Source organism: Camellia sinensis, chromosome 10 (assembly GCF_055761805.1).
Source record: "Camellia sinensis isolate YWXY chromosome 10, ASM5576180v1, whole genome shotgun sequence".
Lineage (NCBI taxonomy): Eukaryota > Viridiplantae > Streptophyta > Magnoliopsida > Ericales > Theaceae > Camellia > Camellia sinensis.
Window position 1 is genome coordinate 51,043,062 of NC_138970.1, and position 24,487 is coordinate 51,067,548.

At 32.4% G+C, this 24,487-nt stretch overlaps 1 protein-coding gene across 2 annotated transcripts; it reads left to right on the forward strand.

Annotated features, from left to right (window-relative positions):
- The first annotated feature begins 16,734 nt into the window (after nt 1–16,734).
- Nucleotides 16,735–21,361, forward strand: LOC114294682 (RING/U-box superfamily protein). 2 transcript variants are annotated; one of them, XM_082891357.1, is made up of 4 exons: nt 16,735–16,962; nt 17,786–18,077; nt 18,978–19,036; nt 19,966–21,361. In XM_082891357.1, the coding sequence occupies exons 2-4, from the start codon at nt 17,823–17,825 to the stop codon at nt 21,140–21,142; spliced, it is 1,491 nt and encodes a 496-aa protein (XP_082747483.1). In that variant the 5' UTR covers nt 16,735–16,962; nt 17,786–17,822; the 3' UTR covers nt 21,143–21,361. The 2 variants fall into 2 exon arrangements, with proteins under 2 accessions (XP_082747483.1, XP_082747482.1); XM_082891356.1 differs by having other exon boundaries at nt 16,738–16,962; nt 17,733–18,077.
- Nucleotides 21,362–24,487: the final 3,126 nt, after the last annotated feature.

The window sequence follows — 24,487 nt, forward strand, 5'->3', positions numbered from 1 at the left end:
AAAATCTTAACAATAAGAATATGTATTTGTAGAATTAAATACAATGTTTTACCAATTCCTTTGTGAAGCTAAAGATGTGCTTGGCGAAGTAAGATGTGTAAACATTACTCCTTTCTGAGCCGATGGAGTATTAGTTGTGCTTGGTGGAATCAATTCTCTCGATCTCTCTCGTTCACGTCATGAACGTTGTCCTAATTGATATGGAGATCTTGCCTTATGATTTCTTTCACGTTCTCGCCGTGCACGTTGAGCCAATGCAGCTTTCGATATAACATTATTGTTATGTGCCTAAAACATGAAGATTAATTTCATAAGATGCCTAAAATATAAATATTATCATCTACTGTTTTATACTTTTCTCTTCATTTTTCATTTCTATTAATTTGCTTTATCTTAATTCCCTTTCCTTCTGATATTTTGTAAAAAAATTGAAAACTTTTTCATTCTGTATCCCTCCTCCCCTCATTCCTTTTTTGTTCTATTCCTTTTTTATTCTCTTGTAGATGTTCATGTCAATAGCAAAAAGCCAAAAAAGAATAATAATAATTTAAAACAAATATAATGTTTTTGTACAAATGCTATTTTAGCATGCTTCAAAAAAAACATTTCACAAATTTATATGAAACTGTTTACTATAAGAACAGTATATGTTACTGTGTAAGTAGTATGTCAATTTTACATTTAAAAAAAATAAATAAATAATCAAGGCTCATGGTCCAAAATAAATATTTCAAAAAAAGAACTTTAAATGGAAATGTTGAAGAGCCATACCACTGAACATGCATTTTCCTTTCCCTTGCCCGAAACGGTGGTCTTTTCGTTTTTCTTCAACAATGCCTTGGCAATTTCCTTTTCTTTTGCCTACAAAAAATAAAGAAAATTTTTAAAGAATAAAGAAAATATATATATGTAGAAAGTTTTTAAAAAATATATAAATAAGAATATATGGTGTATACGGTGTTTTGAATAAAAAAATCTATATAATTAAATTGGGCCTACCTCTCGAACACGGATGACATTAAGGTCACGCTCATCACGAATAACAACATTAACATTTCTTTCTTGAAGAAATTGGACCTAAAAATACAAAAGAATTAGAGGTAAAAAAAAATAAAAAAATTATACATGTAAGAAAATGAGTAAAAAGAGTCAGTATTATAGTTCGACGTAGGTCTCCATCCATCTGTAAATTATAAGAAAAGAGCATTTTGTTATAAGAAATTAGATAAAAAAAAATTATGAAAAGAAAAGAAAATTGACTTTTGCTTATAAGAAAAATGTTTTTTTTTTCAAATAAATAAAAAAGAAAACAACTTACATGACCAAAAATAGTAATGTTGTCCATAATTAGCGGTTGAAGGTCAATGGTGTCTCAACCTGAAAGTGCCTGGTTATGTAAATTTGACAAAGATAATTGTATGAAGGCAAAATGAGGTTTAATAATTGCCATAAAGAAAAATTAATCGCTACAAAATTAACAGCCTCCTAACATATTTTAGTTAACAACCTAATTTAAGAAGTTCGTTTGTGCATGAATATCACAGATGGGGAAATTGACCTACTACAGGATAGAAGAAAAATTATAATTTTTTTATGTCTTCAATATACATTAAAAAGGATAGAAGAAAAATTAAATACTCTCATAGAAATCTTCATAATTTTTCTCTATTGGCCAAAATGTAGAACTATTGCAATACATGATTTTGTGGTTGATTCTATATAGCAACTTTGCACTAACAAAGGTTAATTCTTATGGATTGTATTGCCCATTTTTCCTACTAACAACTAAGTAAATTATAAAAAAATATATAAATTATACTAATGAATAAAATTTTAGCAAAACTTAATTACAGAAATTTAATTACTAAATTTGCATTTTAAAATGTGAAAATAAAATAAGTAAAAAACTACAATAAAAATTTATAAAACGGCTCACTACACTGTAACTGGAAAATTACAAATACCTTTTGTATTATCTGTATAATTGCAAATGCCTTTTTCAAAAAAGTATACTACATAGTAGCTTATTTACTCCAAGGAGTAATACTCTCATAAAAATCATTAAAAAATTATTAAAACAAATTTTTAAAATAAGTTTAAGGTTTTTCAAAAGTCTTGATAAACATCTAAAAAGTGTTTTTTTTTGGTTTGAAAAATTCCATAAATAAAATTGAAAAAGCTAAATAATCTGGACTCTTTTTAAAGAGAGAGAAGCCTAAACATTTTAAAATAGCAGTTCAATAAAAAACCAAATTAAAAACAATTCACTAAAAGCAAAAAAAAATAAGGGTCATCAAATAAAAAGGGTTAACTTTTTAATGTTCCCTTTTCCTTTCAATCAACAAATTCCCTTCAAATCCTAAATCCAAATACAGCCTAAGAGAGATAGAAAAAAAAAAAAAAAAAAGACCTATCATATTACAAAATTAAACTGTAACAAAATCTTTGTAAAAATTAAAAAAAAAAAAAAAAAAACAGAATAGTTATTCAGGCCCAAAAGTTAGACTTATTTTATAGGCCCAATGATATGTTTAGAAGAGAACCGGTTGATAATTAAATATTATCTAATTATCAACCAATCATCTTCTTAACACATCACTAGGTCTATAAAATGGGTATAAAAAATGAACTTGTATATCATTATTAAAAAAAAAAAAGACATAAGTATTCACATAATTCATCATACATTCCAAAAAAAAAAGTATTCTCTAGAAATTGAACAGCTATATACCAAGATACATAACTATACACACTATATTAGACTTCTTTCTAAACCAAACATTAAAAGCTTAATGTGTAATCTAATTATTGAAAATTTGAAGACCAAGCATGAAAATTCCAGGGCATTAAAGAAATCTAAGAGAGTTTATTCATTAATCCAGAATATTCATTAACCCACTGCAATTCAAAAAAGAAAGTAAGGAACTAATAAAGAATTGCAAGGGAGAGACTTCCTAACCTGAGTATCTGCTTGAGAAGCAAAATTAAAGGAATATGAGACATAAGGATAAAAAGAAAAACACAATTAGTAAAAGCACTCCTCAACACTAAAAATGTACATGAATATATTTTCTTATTTGACGAATAAGAATATGACCATTAATGATTAATGAAAACCTCAACTCATTTGATTAAGATGAAATAAAAATGATTGTTGACACGAAATATAACTATAAGGAGGCGGAATGAGGTTTAATAATTGCCATAAAAAACAATTAATTGACACAGAATTACCTACTTTAAAAAGTCTTTTTTTTTTAAAAAATTCCAAAATTAATATTAAAAGGCTAAATTTTTAGAGAGAGAGAAGCGTAAACATTTTAAAATAGCAGTTCAATTAAAAAAATAAAATTAAAAATAGTTCACTAAAAGCAAAAAAAAAAGGTCATCAAATAAAAAGGATTAACTTTTTAATGTTTCCTTTTCCTTTCAATCAACAAATTCCCTTCAAATCCTAAATCCAAATACAACCTAAGAGAGATGGAAAAAAAAAAAAAAGACCTATCATATTACAAAATTAAATTGTAACAAAACCTTTGTAATAAATAAATAAATAAGGAATAGTTATTTAGGCCCAAAAGTTAGACTTACTTTAATGAATCAAGAATCAACCAAAAGTTATTCAGACCCAAAAGTTAGACCTACTTTAATAAATAAAGAATAGTTATTCAGGCCCAATGATATGTCAAGAATCAACCAATTATCTTCTTGACACATCACTGGGTCTATAAAGTGGGTATAAAAAATGAACATGTATATCATTATTAAAAAAAAAAAGAAGACATAAGCATTCACATAATTCATCATACATTCCAACTATTAAAAAAAAAACATAAGTATTCTCTAAAAATTTAACAGCTATATACCACGATACATAACTATACACACTATATTAGACTTCTTTTTAAACCAAACATTATTTTCATCGTGCCTTCAGGTACGGGCATACCCTAGTACACACTATATTAGACTTCTTTCTAAACCAAACATTAAAAGCTTAACGTTTAATCTAATTATTGAAAATTTCAAGACCAGACATGAAAATTCCAGAGTATTAAAGAAATATGAGAGAGTTCATTCATTAATCTAGAACATTCATTAACCCACTGCAATTCGAAAAAGAAAGCGCGGAACTAATAAAGAATTGCAAGGAAGAGACTTCCTAACCTGAGTATCTGTTTGAGAAGCAAAATTAAAGAAATCTGAGACAGAAGGATAAAAAGAAAAACACAATTAGTAAGAGCACTCCTCAGCACTAAAAATGTACACGAATCTATTTTCATGTTTGATGAATAAGAATATGACCATTGATGATTAATGAGAACCTCAACCCATTTGATTAAGATGAAATAAAAATAATTGCTGACATGAAATATAACTGTAAGAAGGCAGAATGAGGTTCAATAATTGCCATAAAGAAAAATTAATCGACACAGAATTAACAACCTCATAACATATTTTAGTTAACAACCTATTTTAAGAAGTTCATCATTGCATGAATATCACAGATGGGGAAATTGAACAACTACAGGATAAATGATAAATTATAATTTTTTAATGCCTTTAACATACATTAAAAAGGATAGAAGAAAAATTAAATATTGTCATAGAAATCTTCATCATTTTTCTCTATTGGCCAAAATGTAGAACTATTGCAATAAATGATTTTGTGATTGATTCTATATAGTAATTTTTCATTGACAACAGTTAAATTCTTAAGGATTGTGTTGCCCACTTTTCATACTAACAACTAATATATACCACACAAAAAAAAGTAAATAAATAAATTTTAAAAAAATATAAATTATACTACTAAGGCAAAATAAAATTTTAACAAAACTTCAATATAGAAATTTAATTACTAATTTTGCATTTTAAAATGTGAAAAAAAAAGAAGAGTAAAAGACTACAATAAAATTTTATAAAAAGTCTCACCACACTGTAACTGGATAAATACAAATATCTTTTGCCTTATCTATACAATTACAAATGCCTTTTTCAATACTCTCATAAAAATTATACTACACAGTAGCTTATTTACTCGAATGAGTTACACGACACAATAACTTATTTAATCACAAATATATTTCCTTCACCCATTTTTCCATATTGTCCATTCAAAAGTTATATTTATTTATTTATTTATTTTTAATTATATGTTTTATAAGCAGCGAAACAGTGAAGAAAGTTAAAACTTTCAATTTCCTTTTCCTTCCTTTTCTTAGATACCAAACAACAATGCATAAGATTCAAACTTCCTTTTCCTCTCTCTCTGTCTCTCAACAATCAACAACCAAACTAAGAGAGAGAGAGAGAGAGAGAGAGAATCCTAAAAAAAAGTGGGTATGAAGAATGAGCTTGTATATCATTATTAAAAAAAAAAAGAAAAAGTAAGTATTCACATAATTCATCATACATTCCTATTATTTAAATAAAAAGAAAAAGACACATAAGTATTCTCTAGAAATTGAACAGCTATATACCAAGATACATAACTATACACACTATATTAGATTTTTTTTTTTTATAACCAAACATTAAAAGCTTAATGTTTAATATAATTATTGGAAATTCCAAGACCAAACATGAAAATTCCAAAGCATTAAAGAAATCTGAGAGAGTTCATTAATTAACCCACTACAATTCAAGAAAGAAAGTAGGGAACTAATAAAGAATTGCAAGGGAAAGACCTCCCAACCTAAGTATCTGCTTGATAATCAAAACTAAAGAAATATGAGACAAAAGGATAAAAAAAAAAAACACAATTAGTAAGAGCACTCCTCAACACTAAAAATGTATACGAATCTATTTTTATGTTTGATGAGTAAGAATATGACCATTGATGATTAATGAGAACTTCAACCCATTTGATTAAGATGAAATAAAAATGATTGTTGACATGAAATATAACTGTAAGAAAGCAGAATGAGATTTAGTAATTGCCATAAAGAAAAATTAATTGACACAGAATGAACAACCTTATAACATATTTTAGTTAACAACCTACTTTAAGAAGTTCGTATGTGCATGAATATCACAGATTGAGAAATTGAACTACTACACGATTGAAGGCAAATTATAATTTTTTTATGTCTTCAATATACATTAAAATGGATAGAAGAAAATTTGAATACTATCATAGAAATCTTCATCATTTTTCTCTATTGGCCAAAATATAGAACTATTGCAATACATGATTTTGCGGTTGATTCTATATAGTAATTTTGCATTGACAACAGTTAAATTCTTATGGATTGTATTGCCCACTTTTTGTACTAACAACTAATGTATGCCACACCAAAAACAAAAAAAAAAAAACAAAAAAAAGTAAATTATAAAAAAATATAAATTATACAACTTATGAATAAAATTTTAGCAAAACTTTAATATATAAATTTAATTACTAATTTTGCATTTTAAAATGTGAAAAAAATAAGTAAAAAACTACAATAAAAATTGATAAAAAGTTTCACCACACTATAACTGGATAATTACGAATATCTTTTGTCTTATCTATATAATTACAAATGTCTTTTTCAATACTCATAAAAATTATGCTACACAATAGCTTATTTACTCCCAAGAATACTACACAGTAGCTTATTTAATCAAAAATATATTTCATTAACCAATTTTTCCATACTTTCCATTCAAAAGTTCTATTTATTTATTTATTTTTAATTATATGTTTTATAAGCAATGAAACGGTGAAGAAAGTTAAAACTTTCAATTTCCTTTTCCTTCCTTTTTCTCACATACCAAACAACAATGCATAAGATTCAAACTTCATTTTCCTCTTTCTCTCAACAATCAACTGCCAAACTTAAGAGAGAGAGAGAGAGAGAGAGAAAATCTAAAAAAATAGAGATCGAAGTACTAACCAGAGTGTCGAGAAACAACCTGCACGTAAGAACAAAACACAATCAGAAATCAAACAAAAAATTGAAAAAGAACAAAAAATAAAAAATCACAAAAATAAAAAATTCTGACAAACCGTCATTTTGTCAACCCATATTTGGTGAGTAAAAATATGACTATTGATAATTATGACCATTGATAATTAAAGAGAGTCTCAACCCATTTAACTAAGATGAAATAAAAATGATTTCTTAACATGAAATCCATTTTTCCTTAACCCCCATTTGAGAGAGAGAGAGAGAGAGAGAGAAGTGGGTGTTGAAGCCCAATTGATTATTAAAGAAAAAAACACAATACAAAATTTCATTTTGTATTTTGAAACATTTGAGACAATTGATAAATTTTTTAAAATTCTGACAAACTGTCATTTTGTCAACCCATATTTGGTGAGTAAAAATATGACTATTGATAATTAAATAAAGTCTCAATCCATTTAACTAAGATGAAATAAAAATGATTCTTAATTTGAAATTCATTTTTCCGTAACCCCCATTTGATAGAGAGAGAGAAGTGGGTGTTGAAACCCAATTGATTATTAAACAAAAAAACACAATACAAAATTTCATTTTGTATTTTGAGACATTTGATAAAAATTGTAAAATGTTCAACATTTTTGTTTTTGCTATTAAAGCTCATCCTCAACAGCAGTATTTAATAGATTATAGGAATTATTATCACCAAAAATAGGGTGCAAAATAAAATGGGTTTTGGATTATGCAACAAAATGAAACAGGGTGCAAACAGCCCTATAATGCAACAAAATCAAAATCCATCATATTTTTAACCCATTTCAATATTTACAAAAATAGAAAGACACCCTATAATGTTTTAATTTCAGTGTGGTCCAAATATAATTGTCATTGGTAGGGTTCAATGAGATTTTTGCTTCAGAATTTTTTTTTACAGAGAGTCTCAACCCATAAGATGAAATAAAAATGATTCTTAACATGAAATCCATTTTTCCTTAACCCCCAATTGATTACTAAAGAAAAACACAATATATAATTTTATTTTGTATTTTGAGACATTTGACACATTTGATAAAATTTTAAAAATTCTGACAAACCGTGATTTTTTCAACCCATATTTGGTGAGTAAAAATATGACTATTGATAATTATGACCATTGATAATTGTAGAGAGTCTCAACCCATTTAACTAAGATGAAATAAAAATGATTCTTAATTTGAAATCCATTTTTCCTTAAACCCAATTTGATAGAGAGAGAGAGAGAGAGAGAGAGAAGTGGGTGTTGAAACCCAATTGATTATTAAAGAAAAAAACACAATACAAAATTTTAACATTTATTGAAACCCTATCTATTTTGTTTAACATTTGATAAAAAATTTAAAATGTTTAACATTTTTGTTTTTGCTATTAAAGCTCATCCTCAATAGCAGCATTTAATAGATTATAAGAATTTTTATCACCAAAAACAAGGTGCAAAATAAAATAGGCTTTTGATTATGCAACAAAATAAAACAGGGTGCAAACAGCCCTATAAATAAACAACCATGCTACAGGCCTCGAAAAGAGAGGCGTGAATTTGCCTCGAAAAGTTTTTTTTTTTTTTTTTTGTTATGTTGGTTTGGTTTTGAATATTTTTTTTTTTTTGGTTTTTTTTTAAAGGGTTTTTATGTGTATCCTAAAACCTAAATCCTAATAAATAAAAAAAATCAAACCAACATAGCCCAACAAATAGAAAAAAAAAAAAAAAAAAAACAACAGCAAAAAACAACAGCAACAGCAATTTAGCCTATTTGGTTTGATAAGATTAGTGAGTTGGGTTAGATTGATTGAGTGATAAAATTGACTGATCAGTTAGACTACTGGTTAAAATTTGTTAATTGCATAGAGTTTCTAAACCCACCCCTACACATAACCAAAAAAAAAAAAAATTACAATAGCCCAACAAATAAATAAATAAATAAATAAAAACAACCAAACTAACACAACCCAACAAATAAATAAAAAAATAATAATAAAAACAACCAAACCAACACAGTTTCAAAGAAAAAAAAAAAAACCAATTTCGAGCCACATTTGAGGCCTCAAATTCGAGGCCTCAATCGTTTTCCATAAACAAAATAGGGTGTAAACCCCTCTTGTTGGCGCCAGATCTTTTTGCTACAAATAAAATAGGGTGCAAACAGGGTCCCACTCGATGAATCAAACTTATAAAATTTAGCTTGTTTGATCAATTTTTTTTTTCTTTTTTGGGTTTGTTTTTGTGATATTGTTTGATCAAGTTGAGAACACCCCAAAGATCCAAAAATAAAGCGACAATCACCAACGTCATCTATAGAACAGAGCCTATAGCGATCCCGGTATTCCCTGTTATTGTTTAACTGTAATCCGGACTCAGTTCCGTAGATTCGTGGTTGTCTTATCCTCATTTCTATCCCTTACTCTTTGTTTTAGAGTTTTGGGTTGTGTTGGGCAAGTTGGGAATAAGTTGACTGTGTTTTAAAACTTAGAGTTTTTGCCCAGGTTTTGGTCTCTATGCTCGAGCGGCGATTTGACGCTCGAGCGGGTTTTTGTTGTTGCCTTTCCGCTCGAGCGGCAGTTTGGACGCTCGAGCGTGAATTTCCTTCTCTCAGCATTTTGGACGTCTGCAGAAAATTCTGGGAGAGTGCATCCGGCGCTCGAGCGGATCTTTGGACGCTCGAGCGTGAACCTGTGTCTGACGCTCGAGCGGGGTGTTGTACGCTCGAGCGGACCTGTTTTTATATCAGTTTGTGAAATCACTTTTTTGATCACTTTTTGATTTCCTTTCTCTCTCTTACTTTTCCGAAGAAGCCATTGGAGAGCACCTCACTCTAAAACCTAACTTCTCTCTTAGGATTGATCTAGCTAGAGTGTTTTCCTCACCTTGGGCCTTTGTAAGAAATATGTTGATCGTCGAGGGCTTCGTTGTGATCTAAGAAATTTGGGATTTGGAGCACTTTGATCTCGGTTCATCTTCTCTATTTGAGTTCTCCATTTGAGGTAGGGATTCTCCTTGTTCTTTTTCAATACTCCGTCTATAGATAGACATGTGGTAATTTTTGTATTGCATGAAAATTGTATCATGTTGGATTTGTTTTAAAATCATGAAATAAACCTAGGGTTGGTTGTGTGGAGAATGGTTTTGGCTTCATTGATTGTTGTCTTAGCTAATTAAAATATAAATTAGCATGTTGTAGTTAAATGAAGAAAAGCCCTAAATTATATTTTGGTTGGGTAAATTAAAATGGGGGTTTGTTGACCATTGTGTGTAAATCTCTTTTGTCAAAATGAGGGTGGTAAGGGTGTTAATGCCTAAGGGATTAACCATGGCTTTGGAGTTGATTTTATGGAAACAAGATTAGTGGAGTTGGTTTTGTGATAACAAAAAGGAAATGGAATCGTTTTTGTGAAAATGAGGGAAGTGTTTTCGAAATAAGTTTGAGAATTGGATTGTTGTATCTTGAGTGTTGAACACACATGTAGAAGTTGTGTCTTTAACTACCATGTTAATATTGTTGTTGGGTTTGTGATTCATGATATTTGAGTCTTTTAATAGATGTACAAACTATATGCATCTAGAGGTTTTGTCCTTGGTCATCGGTGGAGGATGACACGGTTGTGTAGAATTGTCGGGTATGCATTTTACCATTGATTAATTGAACATCGTATGTGATGAAGTGCTAGATACATTATATATATGTATATTTACTCGGAAGGAGATAGTCATGTGTTCATATACTTTAACACATTGCTAGTGTCTTGATAGTTTATGTATATACATTATACATGTTGGTTATGCCTCGATGTGCTGTGATTGTTGGTGTTATACCCCGCGCTTAAAATCAAAGGTACCGTTACCTTCCAGCTAGCGCCTGGAGAACTGATCGCGCTAATAATCGGAGGCACCATACCCTTCCAGCTAGCGCCTGGTAAACTGGCTTGTTGTTAATGTTGTTGAATGGGGTATATTGTTGGCTTACTACGCACATAGCTAGTAGAGCAAAGTGGGATTGTTGTTGTTTCGTTGTAACTGAAAATATCAGGGATTTGATTGGTTATAGTTCGGAGGACTGAGTTACTCCATTGGTTGATTGTATACACGTTGGTGGGTTGCAAATTTATATTTTTACAAAGATATGCATGTATAGTTATGATAGTAATGGAAACGAACCAAAATGTCATTTTTGTCTTTTGGAAAGTATGGAGGAGAACGAATGTTTTAAAGATAAACATGTTTGAAAAGGTACATCTGAGTATGTATAGGAAATGGAAGAGAGTATCGGGCTTAGTGAGATTACTTCCTAAGTATTTGTTAATGTTATGAAAGACTGGGAATGGGGGTTAATGAAAGGAAAAAGGAAAGACAAACCACTTGTAGCGTTGAATGAAACGGTTGTTTTCGAGAAAAGTTCATACATATATTTTGTATAAACTGTCACATTACTATTCTAGTATGGGAATGAGTGTTCATGATCATAGCTATCTGTGAGGTGTTATTGTTGAGGATCATGTTGAGTTCCCTACTGGACTATATGTTCATCCCACGTTGTTGAATCTTTTTCAGGTATTAAGCAGGTTGAGCTGCAAGATTTAGATCTACTTGTTTACTGGCCACGGGGCCTCAGTTATGTTGGCGGAATGCCATTGTTGTAAAAGGGTTACACCTTTCTTCTTGTATCTTAAGTGATGTAAGCCCAAGGGCAATTTATTAAGTTTGTTCATGTAATATTTACTTTGCATACGAATGAGAGTATTGTTAATCACTTTTACGGATTGAATGTATGAGATTATTTCCGCATGTTATTCTTGAAATTGAATTAAGTTAATGAATTTGGTAATGATTTCGAGTAATAAAAAGTGGGGCGTGACAGAGCCCCTCAAGATTTCTTAAAAATTAATAAAAAAGTTAGATATTGAAATAAACTCCAAACGATCTCCATCCCTCAATCACAAACAAAGCTTGACTTTGATAAAAATCCAACACCTTTACCCACTCTACACATGCTCCGTTAAAAATACATTCATTCCGAAACTTCCAAAAAGACTAAAAAATAGCAATCAGAATTGAAAACCCATATCTTTGTTGGGTTTTAAGGCCAACCCACCTGATAATGATATTGTTTGTTTTTGTGATATTGTTTGATCAAATTTATCTTTATTTTTGTGATATTGTTTTTCTATAAAATTGTTTTTGTGATCAATTTAATAAACACGCTATTGATCAAACTTATAGAATTGTTAAATTTTTTTGTCTCATAATCTTAGTACAAAACACAAATCAAAGAGATTAAACAGAGAGACACATAGATGTTTGATAAATATAATTCAGTAGTTATATACACCTACTATTGTTCATGATAAATATAATTCAGTAGCAATCAGATGTTTTTTTCATAATCCAATCTAATTCAGTAGTTAAATACACCTACTTTTTTTTTCTTTTTTGGGTTTGTTTTTGTGATATTGTTTGATCAAGTTGAGAACACCCAAAGATCCAAAAATAAAGCCACAATCACCAACCCCATCTATAGAACAAAGCCCCTCAAGATTTCTTAAAAATTAATAACAAAGTCAGATATTGAAATAAACTCCAAATAGTCTCCATCCCTCAATCACAAACAAAGCTTGACCTTGATAAATCCAACACCTTTACCCACTCTACACATGCTCCGTTAAAGATACATTCATTCCGAAACTTCCAAAGAGACAAAAAAATAGCAATCAGAATTGAAAACCCATATCTTTGCTGGGTTTTAAGGCCAACCCACCTGATAATGATATTGTTTGTTTTTGTGATATTGTTTGATCAAATTTAACTTTATTTTTGTGATGTTGTTTTTCTATAGAATTGTTTTTGTGATCAATTTAATAAACACGCTATTGATCAAACTTATAGAATTGTTAAATTTTTTTCTCTCATAATCTTAGTACAAAACACAAATCAAAGAGAGTAAACAAAGAGACACGTAGATGTTTGATAAATATAATTCAGTAGTTATATACACCTACTATTGTTCATGATAAATATAATTCAGTAGCAATCAGATGTTTTTGTCAGTACCCAATCTAACCCAATACACACCTACTATTGTTCATGACAGAATAAAATACATAGAGACACATTTCAATGAAATCAATGAAGGGTTCAATAAAAGAAAGAGATGAATCCATCTCTTAACATGGGAAAGAGAGGCGGAGTAAGTTAAGAGACACAAACAAATCTAAAATAAACAAATCATCTTGACCCATAGATGTTTGATAAATATAATCTCAACCCTCCGAATGTGAGACAAAAAAAACAAATTTTTTTTTGAAGAGACACATTTTTGCTTCAGAATTTTTGCTTGAAGAAACAAATGTTTTTGAAAAACAAATCAAACCCTCCAAATGCTTCAGAAACAAATGTTTTTGAAAAAAACAAATGCTTCAATTTTTTTTTTTGAAAAAACAGATGTTTGATAAATACATTTTTGCTTCAAAAACAAACCCTCTGAATGTTTGAAGAGACACCTTTTTGCTTCAGGAAAAAACAAACTGAAGGTGGGGATGACGGGATGAGCTTACCTGGTGGAGAAGAGAGCTTTCTTCCTTCTTTAGAGCTTTCTTCCTTCTTCAGAGCTTCCTTGTTCATTGATACAGATTGATACATATGATACATATGATGTAAAGAAATGATGTAAAGAGTGCCTAGTGCAGTGGGTTGGTGAGAGTAGATTGGTAAACAAATCTAAACCATTGAATTTTGTCATTAATAAATCTAGACCATTGAAACTCTTTTCAATCTCAACCATTGTTTTTAAATTGGACAAATCTAAACCATTAAAGATAGTTTGTGAGAGATATATTTTTAAGAATAAATCTGAGCCATTACTTTTTAAATTAGATAGATCTAAACCATTAATTTCAAAGACATTTTCAAACTCACCCTTTTATTATTATATAGATATATTTTTAATGTATTATAAATAAATAATTAATTAATTAAATAGCGAGCCGGGCCGGGTTGGGTTGCGTTGAAAGTGTAAATCCCAAGCCTAGTCCATTAATATTTCGGACTAAATGTGTTGGCCTAGGCCGGCTCTATGGGCTAAAACAACCTTCTCGAATTCTAGAAAAATAAGACTCGGCCGTGTAGGCCAACGGACCGATATCCACCCTTAACAGGAGTAAGGAGTGTTTGATAATATAATTTAACACTTAAAAATTGAATGGATTAAATGATAATTAATTAAGCACGTTTGATAATTTTAATTGATATCACTTAAAAATTTAGGTGCCTCTTAAAATGTTTAATTCTGACCAGGGACGGCTCCAAGGCTTGGTCAGGGGTGTCACCTGAACCCCCTGGCTAAATTTATTTATTTATTTATTATATAAATATTAGATTTTAGGAAAAAAAATTAGTAATTGAACCCACTAAAATACAATTTTAAACCCATAGTTTTAAGTCCTACTCTTTTAAACCCACCAATCTTGAACCCATATTAGATATTAGCATGTCTTTTTGCTTAAACAATAGTATCAATATATTGAAATATTTTTCTTTGTAATTTTAGAATTTAAATTAATTTGTTAATTTTTTTCTCCATAGGTGATATAATGATTAATGTGAATTTTCTGTAAGATATATGGTATTTAAGTTTTTGATTGACATCACTGACAAAAATTCCTAGAGTCGCCATTGATTCTGACTGAATTTATAAAAAAATAAATATAAATATCGATATACACTATTATAAATTCACCATCGTTACTGTTACTACTACCGCTATTACCACCGCTATTACCACCGCCACTACTGCTATCACTTTCATCATCATTGTCATTGTTGTCATAAACACCACCATCATTTTACTACTATTACCATCGTTACTATTCCTACTACCACCATCACCACCACCACTACCACCACCATGCTACTGCTACTGTACCATTACTATCACCACTACCACCACTATAACATAAAAAATAAAATATACAATTTAAAAATAAAAATTTTAAATTTAATCTTATATATATTACACAATTTATTTTTAATCAATACTTAAATTTTTATCAAATAATTTTTTAGCTTAAACATGTAGGGCAAACACCATCTATTTTAGTAATTTTTTGATTTTTTATGAAAAGATATATAAAAAATAAAGAATAATGAGATAATTTATAATGACTTTTAGACAAGTTTGGGAAGTTTGAAAAAAGTCAAAAAGTCAAAAAGTTAAAAAGTTACCACTATTCACCAAAAGTAAAAAATCACGGTTGCACAACTCTCAATCTTAATTTTTCCTACACACTAATTTATATAATTTTTTAATACACATTTTTCTATAAAAGTCAAAAAGTTAATCCAAATAATCATATATTTTTTTTAATTTTTTAATTTAAAAAGTCAAAAAGTACAAAGTATTTCAAACAAATTATTAGGTTGACAAACGAAGCTTGGTTGGGGGATTTGGGGAGGGATTTGGAAAGAGAAAGGGAAAAGGTGTGTGAAACTATGTGAAATATATACATATTTTATTCACATTTCACCTACCTTTTCCATTTCCCTTTCCAAATTCCTCCCTAAATCCCCCAACCAAACACACCATAAATGTTGAGCAATTCCTATAGTTGTTGCACTTTTTGATGATTTCTTTCCTGACAATCCATCAGTTAGGAATATATAAAAATAAAAATAATATTATAAATTTAAATTTAATAATTTAAAATTAACACCTTATAATTTAGATATATTTTATACATAGATTTTATATTGTATAAATTTAATTTTCACCCTCCAATCACCGATTTAAAAAATTATGAGTGGATAAATCTGTGATCCAGACTTTTTCTAAAAATAAATATTAAGAGAAGATAAGAATTAGGGGTGAGCAGCGGATATACCGATCCGTCAAAACCGACCGAACCAAACCGATCCGCCGCATTTTGGACGGATGCGTGATGACGAGCGGACGGTTGCGGATTGATTTTCTCAAATCCGCCAATTTGGCGGACGGATGGCGGATTTGAGATTTTTTGGCCGCAACCGAACCGCCAAACCGCCAAATCGCGAGCACCCCTAGTAATTTATAAGACTTTGTATTTTTAATTTGTTTAAATATTATATTTGTGTTTTCAATTGAAAAAGAGTTTAAATATTCTGTTGAAAAAAAGTTTTCAACTTGAATATATTTTTTGAATTGAAAAAAATAAACGTATTATTCATATATATTTTTTAGTTTTTAAATGTAACTCTAAAAATAATAAATAGAAAATATGATATATGCTGGTTGGTTTTTATTTTCAAAAACATATGTAGATGTAACAATACAGAGACATTCAATCTCTACTACTGCTCTGTTCATGGTTTTGGTGATTTGAATATATTTTAAGAATCACAGATTGTAATACTTTATGGGGATGAATCATACTGTGATTGTAATATGTGGATGAGGCATGCAGTGATCATGATATTCTAAAGTTTCAAACTTTTTTTCTTTGGATAAGACATACAGTGATTGTAATATTTTTTTAAGTCATTGACTGTAATACTTTCTTTTTTTTTTCTTTTTTCGTTTGAGGAAGTGCACAAGTTGAATTATGTTGAAAATTTATAAAATTTTAAACCGCCAAACCGATTCGCATCCATCCGCCAAACCGCCAATCTGCTCAATCCACATCCGCCGGATTGGCGGACGGATGCGGATTGATTTTCTTCAATCCGCCAATCTGGCGGACGGATGACGGATTGGAGGTTCCGTGGCCGCAACCGACCCGCGCCCACCCCTAACAAGAATATCCAAAAATGTTATGGCCAATAAAAGGGCTGCAGATATTGACCTAAAACGGCGTCGTTTCACTGGTATCTTCTCCCTCATTCATAGAGGTGTCCCACCCTACCCTGGTGAAAATTTCCACCCGATCTCGAGAAACCCAAAATCTCCGTAGAGAATCCAAACCAAAGCACCCACCGACGACGAGACGAGGGTTTATCATCGCCGGACGTCCTCTCACCGCACCGCTTAGGGTTTCCAAAGCACGAATTTGGAGATTCAGCCGAATCCCCCAACTCTTCGTAAGTTCAGATTTTTCCCAATTTAAAATCTCCTCCGATTTCCAATATTTTTATGTTTGGGATAAATTTCATAATATTTTGGTTCAAGATTTAATTGAATTTGTGAATGTGCCTAACTCAGTATCCCTTTTGATTAGGTTTGCTTCTTTTTGTTTTTGGGTTATTCATCTTCCTCATTATAGGGTTCAGCAGTATAAGCTTATTTGAATGATCTTATTTAATTTTCTTTGGGCAGTTGGCAAGTGTAATAGGAATTGCAGTCTTGTTAGTGGCAATCAAGATTGCTTTTGTTTTTATTTGATTCGGCTTTTGGGTTTTGGATACTAGAGATTATTTTCCTTTGTTTTTGTTGTCAAACACGGGGTTAAGAGGATGGGGGTGGCTCGGAGTCTGCCTCGACCCTGATGCGCTAGATGCACCTCCCAACTGCGGGCACGATCTCCTCATATGCCCCGACTGACCACACTGGAAGCAGGTAGGTCCCTGTCCCCTACTCTGGGACTGACTCTGGGGGCCATCAAGTGTTTTTCCATTGCTTTTCAATTTGTAGATTTTCTATAATTTCATAGATAATTTCATTCTCGTATATTGAGTATAAGTGATTCTATCTAGTATGGATGATTCAAGCTAAATATTGATAGACACGACTGGCTGTTGTTTGGTTTGGGTATACAATTGGTTTTCATGTTTAAGAAAATACATCTCTGATTATGATCCCTTTTTTATCTGTAACAGTCCATTGAAGTGCTTGCTTTTTTATTCTTCTGCAGAGGGAGAGAATAATTGATATCCTAAGTTGACGATTTGAAGTTGACCTTTTTAGGTTTGCATAAAGTAAAAGTGGAATCAATTGTGTGAAGATGCTTCAGATCCGGCTCAGCACAGTTCCAACCTCAGACGGTGGCTCAGGGGCAAAGCCCATGCAAGTGGACACTGTGACAGTTGCATGCCCCGACCACCTAGTTCTTGCAGATCTTCCAGTAGCCAAGGGCCTTGGTTCAGCAACTGCTTCTTCTCTTGTCAAGACTGTAGGTCGCAAGTCCCGTCGGCAGCTTGGTGAGCGGGTTCATTTTTGTGTTCGGTGTGACTTTCCAATTGCTATATATGGACGCCTGGTAGGTGCAGTAACTCTTTCACTACCCACTCTAAATTTCATGTTCTTTGAAGAATTTTCTCTTCAATCCTAATTTTTTTTTTCAAATCGTAGGGAATTATGTCGAATGATTTTAATGCGATTTCATTTTATGTCAAGATATTTGTGACAGTTTCTGCCCTCATGTTATCTGGGCAGCACCTAATCCTGCTCTTGTGAGGCAATAAAATTCAAAGTTGAACTCAAAGTTAGTTGTTCCTACCAGGCCATGTAGAGAGCCATCCACCAATATAAACCTCAACCTTGATTTGCAAATATTTTTTTGAATCTCATAGCAATGTTACTAACTTGTGATATATGTCCAATACTCATAGTTAATCACACCTAAATTGTTTAATAATTGGTAAACTCATAACCACCATATCTATCTGTCATCTGTCTATTTTTGTCTGCATGCATTTTTTGTTTTTATTTATCTTTTGCAATGAGTGTTCTTGATTTGGAATAGCACATAGAGAGACATAATATCTTATGACCTTTTATTTATTTCCTCCAAACCCTGATTAAGCTAGTGTGTCATTGTTTTCTTTCTCTTGTATATGTGTGTGGGATATTGAGGAATATTTTTGTGAGCTATGATTTTTTTCTTAAATTTTTGGATTGCCCATTCATTTGGTCTATTTGGATTCCCTTTATTATTGGTAAAGGAGATCCTGCTCTTATATAAAGCATTGGACAGTTTAAACTGTACTCCATCCCCAAACCATGTTCGGTAATACCAATTCCATGAAAGAAAGGGGAAACTATTTATTGTTTTCTAAGTTTGAGTGCACAATCCTTCACCTAGCTTCTGGCATGTCTTCTAGGAGGTCTAATTACTTGATTTCGTTATTTGTGCATTAACAAGACTATTTTCTTGCAGAGCCCTTGTGACCATGCCTTCTGTCTTGATTGTGCAAGGAGTGATTCTCTCTGCTATCTGTAAGTCCACGTTCAATATTTTCTGTGTCATTGCCACATATGTCTTATTCTTGATATTGATGTTTGGAAAAAGGAATATTCATTCAAGAGCAAAATTTCTTCTATTCCCTGCACATTACTTCCTGGTGATGGTTTATATTATAGTTTAATACTTTAGGTTCTCCGCTTAATGGTTACTCTTTTGCTTGTGTTTGCAACCTACAATACTTCAGAACCCTTTTTCATTGAGATATATTCAAAAATTTCTCTCTTCTTCTTGATTTTGGGCTGCATTCATAAATTTGTATCTGTCTTATTTATTTTGTTTTTAGCTCCTTTCTAATTTCTGGCTGTTCAGCAGCTGATCCTTTCATAACTTCGGCAAGGTCCATTCCTCACCAAATTCCGCTGGACATGTGGCCCGGACTGTATGATGACCTCAAAAACCTGAAACCTTACAAAACCTCCATTAACAGCTGTGATCTGGCCTCCAATTTGTCAGTTCTAAATCAAAATCCATCTATATAGTAAGGGTTTGGAGAGGGTTCAGATTTGGGTTCATCTGATCAGACTAGTCGTTATAAAAGGGGGTTATGAGAGAATTGAAATTTCAATTTAAAAGAGTTTTTTTGGATGTTTTAAGGCTAAATTCATTGTGAGCCGTCCACATGATTCAATTTGTTGCTTATGCATGAATTCATTATACATCAGAACCACAATACCCAAGATGGTATGTGTTTCCACTAGATATTTTCTCAACTTGTCAAAATCAGTATGTGCAACCAAACATATCTATATATTCTACTATCCTCCTATTTGTATAAACTCATTAGGAGGATTGAACTGTCGCTGCAACCACTTTCTATAATTCAAAGTCAGTTGGACTCAAAGGCATGAACTGATTGATGAATGGTCTAAAGCCATTTCTTCTTGTGTTTCGTGTTACACAGCTGTGATGAACGAATTCAGAAGATTCAGACGATCAAAATGATGGAAGGGATCTTCATCTGCGCGGCTCCACATTGTCTCAAATCCTTTCTAAAGAAGACTGAATTTGAATCTCATATTCACGACACCCATGCTGACCTTCTTCAACCAAACACAGAGAAAGAAGATGGAAATGAGTTGGAGGCTGTCAGTGCCAAACAGTCGACAGCTTCAGAGTCTACTGCTCGAGCACCACCAAGGCCCATTTTTTCTCCTAATTCAAGTTCCCAAGTTCCTGATCGTGAAGACAAAGCTCGTCGATCACAGCCTAGGGACCAACAACAACCTCCCAGGCCAATTATACAGGCACAGTCGGCACCATTTTTCGGGCAAACACAAAATCATCCATCAGAACTACAACCAGACAACAATCGTCCGCAAGGTTTCGACTGGCCTGGTCCGCAGAACCATTTCCGTCAGCAGAGCTTCGATGCACAGGGTGGGATGCAACAAGAATCCGGTCAGTCACTCGACAAGCAACAAGGAAATCTACCCGAGACCCCATTCCTCGATTACCCTCCAATGCACAGCCATCAAACACCTAATTTTGCTGTGCCAGTTAATTCGAATCCGGTTCTGGCTCCACCTCCATTCAGTTATCCTCCTTTTCCACCCGAGGGAGCTCAACCATTTTACGGTGTTCCCTTCAAAGAAGTTGGATCAGAGCAGGGTTCACTTTTGGGTTTCCCACCCGGTGCAGCAGGGGGTGTGAATTTCGCAGGTGGTTTTTCTAGGCCCTGGAATGCGGGACCTGCTGGTGTGCCCTTCGAGCCTTCACCAGCCACAGGTCAAGGAATTGTGGATGGTTTTGCAACCATGTCGGATCCTCAGGGAAGACCGGCATTCTTTCAAGGGGATTATGGACGGAACATGGGAGTCTTGGCCTCGAATATGCCTCCCCCTTCCCCAACAAACATGGTGATGGAGCCAGTTCCAAGTGGAAACCCTATGGAACGGGATGGCAAAGGTATATTGGCACTGCAGCCTTTACCTTTTCCTCCATTGCCTCCGTCACCACCGCCTCCTCACTTGTCACAGCAGAAACGAGATAAGTTCTACTCAGGTGAGATGGGTCGGGATGGACAGGGCTTCGGGTGGCAGCATGAGAAGCACGATAGCTATGGAAGTGGTCAGGATTAGTGAAGCCTTTTGGTTTCTTTTTGCTCTGCTTTGTAATTTTGCCTTGAACTTGTGCTGCATTGATTCTAGTGGTTTGCATTTCGTGGTTCACTAAAATCAATTTTTCCTGCTTTTTCTAATGTTTTTAGTTTGTTTTGGCCTAGTTCATTTTTGCATGAACAATATACTCTACACAAATGAATGTTTCCAATCAAGAACAGCGAAGTTGAGAATTGGAAATGGGGATCCCTGATTCTCTCTCCTGCACCTTTTTTTTTTTTTTGTCACCCTTAGAACTTGCTGAAGTTCAGTTGGTGGGCCTATTTTGGACTTATTTTGGTAATCTAAACTGTTAATCTTATTAAGTCGATGAGTAGTTTATTCATGAAAAAAATTATATTGATTGGATGTTGGTAGTAATGTAACCTGATCACATTTGTTTTTTAAAATAAAAACAAAAAAGACTGGTATTTTTAAAATTATATTTGTCGTTTATTATTTTTAAAATATATTCTAAACATATAGCTCTTTAGTTCAATTGAATTTTTTTATTTTATTTTTTATGATCCATTGATAATTGTTCGAATCAGCAAAAATAAGTTTGAGGTGGACTCACAATGTGCCAACTAGACCTCTCTTGTCCGATTAATTACTAAAAGAGCCTGATATAATTTTTCTTTTTTGGTCTCTTGTTCTTTGTTTTTGCCTTTCTGTTGTTTTATTTTATTTTTTGAATTAGGAAGCACAGAAAGACCACACTCACACACAAAGTTAAAATTTCAATAAGATTCATTTTCCTTATTTTACTGAGAGAAGAGAGAATAAATCAAAGAATCAATATAGGTCCCCAAATTTCACCCCCCAAAATTGGCCCAACAATGCACGCCACATGAAAAGCCCCAGTCAGAAATCATTTCATTTGTATCACCTCCACATCCACAATAAAGATAAGGGAGAATTATGGGCCAGTCCTATGGACCGGTCTTATTACTCAACAAATCTTATCCAAAAAAATCAAATAGTATTTTTAATTTTTACCCCTAAACTCAACACTGCAAATTTACTGGTTTAAATAAATTTATCACTGATTTTATCATTAGTTTAAACAAATTTATCACTGGTTTAAACAGATTTATCATTGGAATCTTCTCCAATATACAGAGAGAGAGAGAGAAGACTCAGCGGCAAAAAGCGGTGGAAGCAATGGTGAAAGTGGAAGAAGATGTCGGTTGAGGTTGCCAGCAATGATGACAGTGGAGGCGGCGGTGGTCTTTAAAAAGTCTTGATCTCACTGGAAAACCATGTACAATTCCAAATTGGAGCTGAATATAGTAGATCTGTATTGAAAATACCTAGATCTGAAGCCATCGACGAAGTTTGTCATCAAAGACAATAGATTGGTAATGGAGGATTGTGGCAACAACGGTGATGTCAATGGCAATCAATGAGGGATGATGACAGTGGTGTGGGGTGAGCGATGATGGCAGTGAGGGAGTGAGGTCAAGGACGGTGGTTGATGCGAGCACTATTGATGACAACAGAGAAGGACTTAATGGTGTTGGTAGGTGTAGTGAGGGTAATATGGACAGTTGAGAACTTTATAGTGTATTTAAAATGTCAACAGGACTTATGAGTAATTAATTTCATTTAATGGGACTGGCTGGTAGATTTTCCTAAAGATAATTAACAACGTCTCTCAATCTCTCTCAGAGGTAAATCAGATATTACACCTGCTACATTCTACTCAAAATTCAGAATTTCCTAATTTCCTCTGTGCATGAAAATGATTATACCAAAAAAAAAAAAAAAAAAGGGCAAACAATCCGAAGGAGGAGAAAGAAATCAGCTTAGCTTCTTCTTCTCCAAAATCCATTTTCGAACCCTACCAAGACACTCCACATCAAATCTCACATACAACTGCCTCAATTTCCTACACCCCATCAATATATATCTATCTATGCAATCTTCATACTTCTCATAGAGTCTCCGAATTGTAAGAACAATAACAAGGCCTGCCACGAAGTCAGTCAAAAATACAAAAAATGAGAATTGTGCTCGATAAGAAAGCTGAGGATGACTTAAAAAAACCATGACGAAAGACTTGATTCTTGGAATCTCATTCGCATGTTTATATTTTTCAAAAGGAAATCGAATCATAGTTCAAACTTACTGGCGTAGCCTAGCATAAGGAAATCAGTCAAGCCCCCTATGATAGAAATTAGACACAGATACGCAGCAACTTTTAAAAACATTCTTGTGTCCTGTCCCATCGCTATATTCTTGGATATTGAGAACAATGCATTTATGTGACCGCGGATGAGATCTGCTAAATAATTGACAGCCTCTTCCGATAGATACAAATCTGGTAGTGGTGGTGCAGGTCTGTAGAATGCAACAAGAAGTGGAGTTCAACAATGGTTACTTCTAATATCAAAGTTGTTAACTTCTTATCGATAGTTTTAGTTTGAAACAAGAGGGAAAATTATGCTGGAGAAGTTTTCAAAGATCCATCATACATGTTCGATCAAATATAAACAAGAAACCTACTAAACATGCCAAAGAATAGTAATGATAATAAAGGAGACAATTTGTTTTGTTTTTCTCTCTTGTGTGAATGAGTAGAAAAAGTGGCTTAATGCTGTGTTTGGTTGGGCAATTTGATGAGGGATTTGGAAAGGGAAATGGAAAAGGTAGGTGAAATGTGAATAAAACATACCTATATTTCACCTAGTTTCACACACCTTTTCCCTTTTCTTTTCCAAATCCCTCTCCAAATCCTCCAACCAAACACAACGTAAGTACGATGTATAAACCCTCAGCACCAGCTAATGGGTAACTGTTATGATGACACTGTCCTAAATATAAAATAACAAAAGTCACCTTAATGCATTAATTTTCACATGAGGACTTGCTACATTTTCTTTTTTTTTAGGTGCAACTTATTACTTTTTCTTAAAGCCGACACTTTTTTTTTGAATTTTGTAGACAAAATGGAGATTTGAATTTTATTGTAACTTATCCACACACACACACACACACAGGCAAAACAAGAAGGCAGGGTTGATATACCCATTTAAACCTCAGAACGTACATTCACAATTTACAAAACAAGTGAATGAAATCTATTCTTTGGTCAAATTGATCAAAACAAATTTCAAACTATGAAAAATGAATAAATTATTAGGAACAAAAGAAAATCAACATCTTATTAAGGAAAAAGATATAGTGCATGAAAACTTAAAATCCTGATTATATAAGGGCGATTTGTGTTGTGTTTACCAGAACCATACAGCCCACAAATGCTTTTCTTAAACTGCTTAATTGTCTTGTGTTTTAGGATTGACAAAACACCAACAAATCTATAGC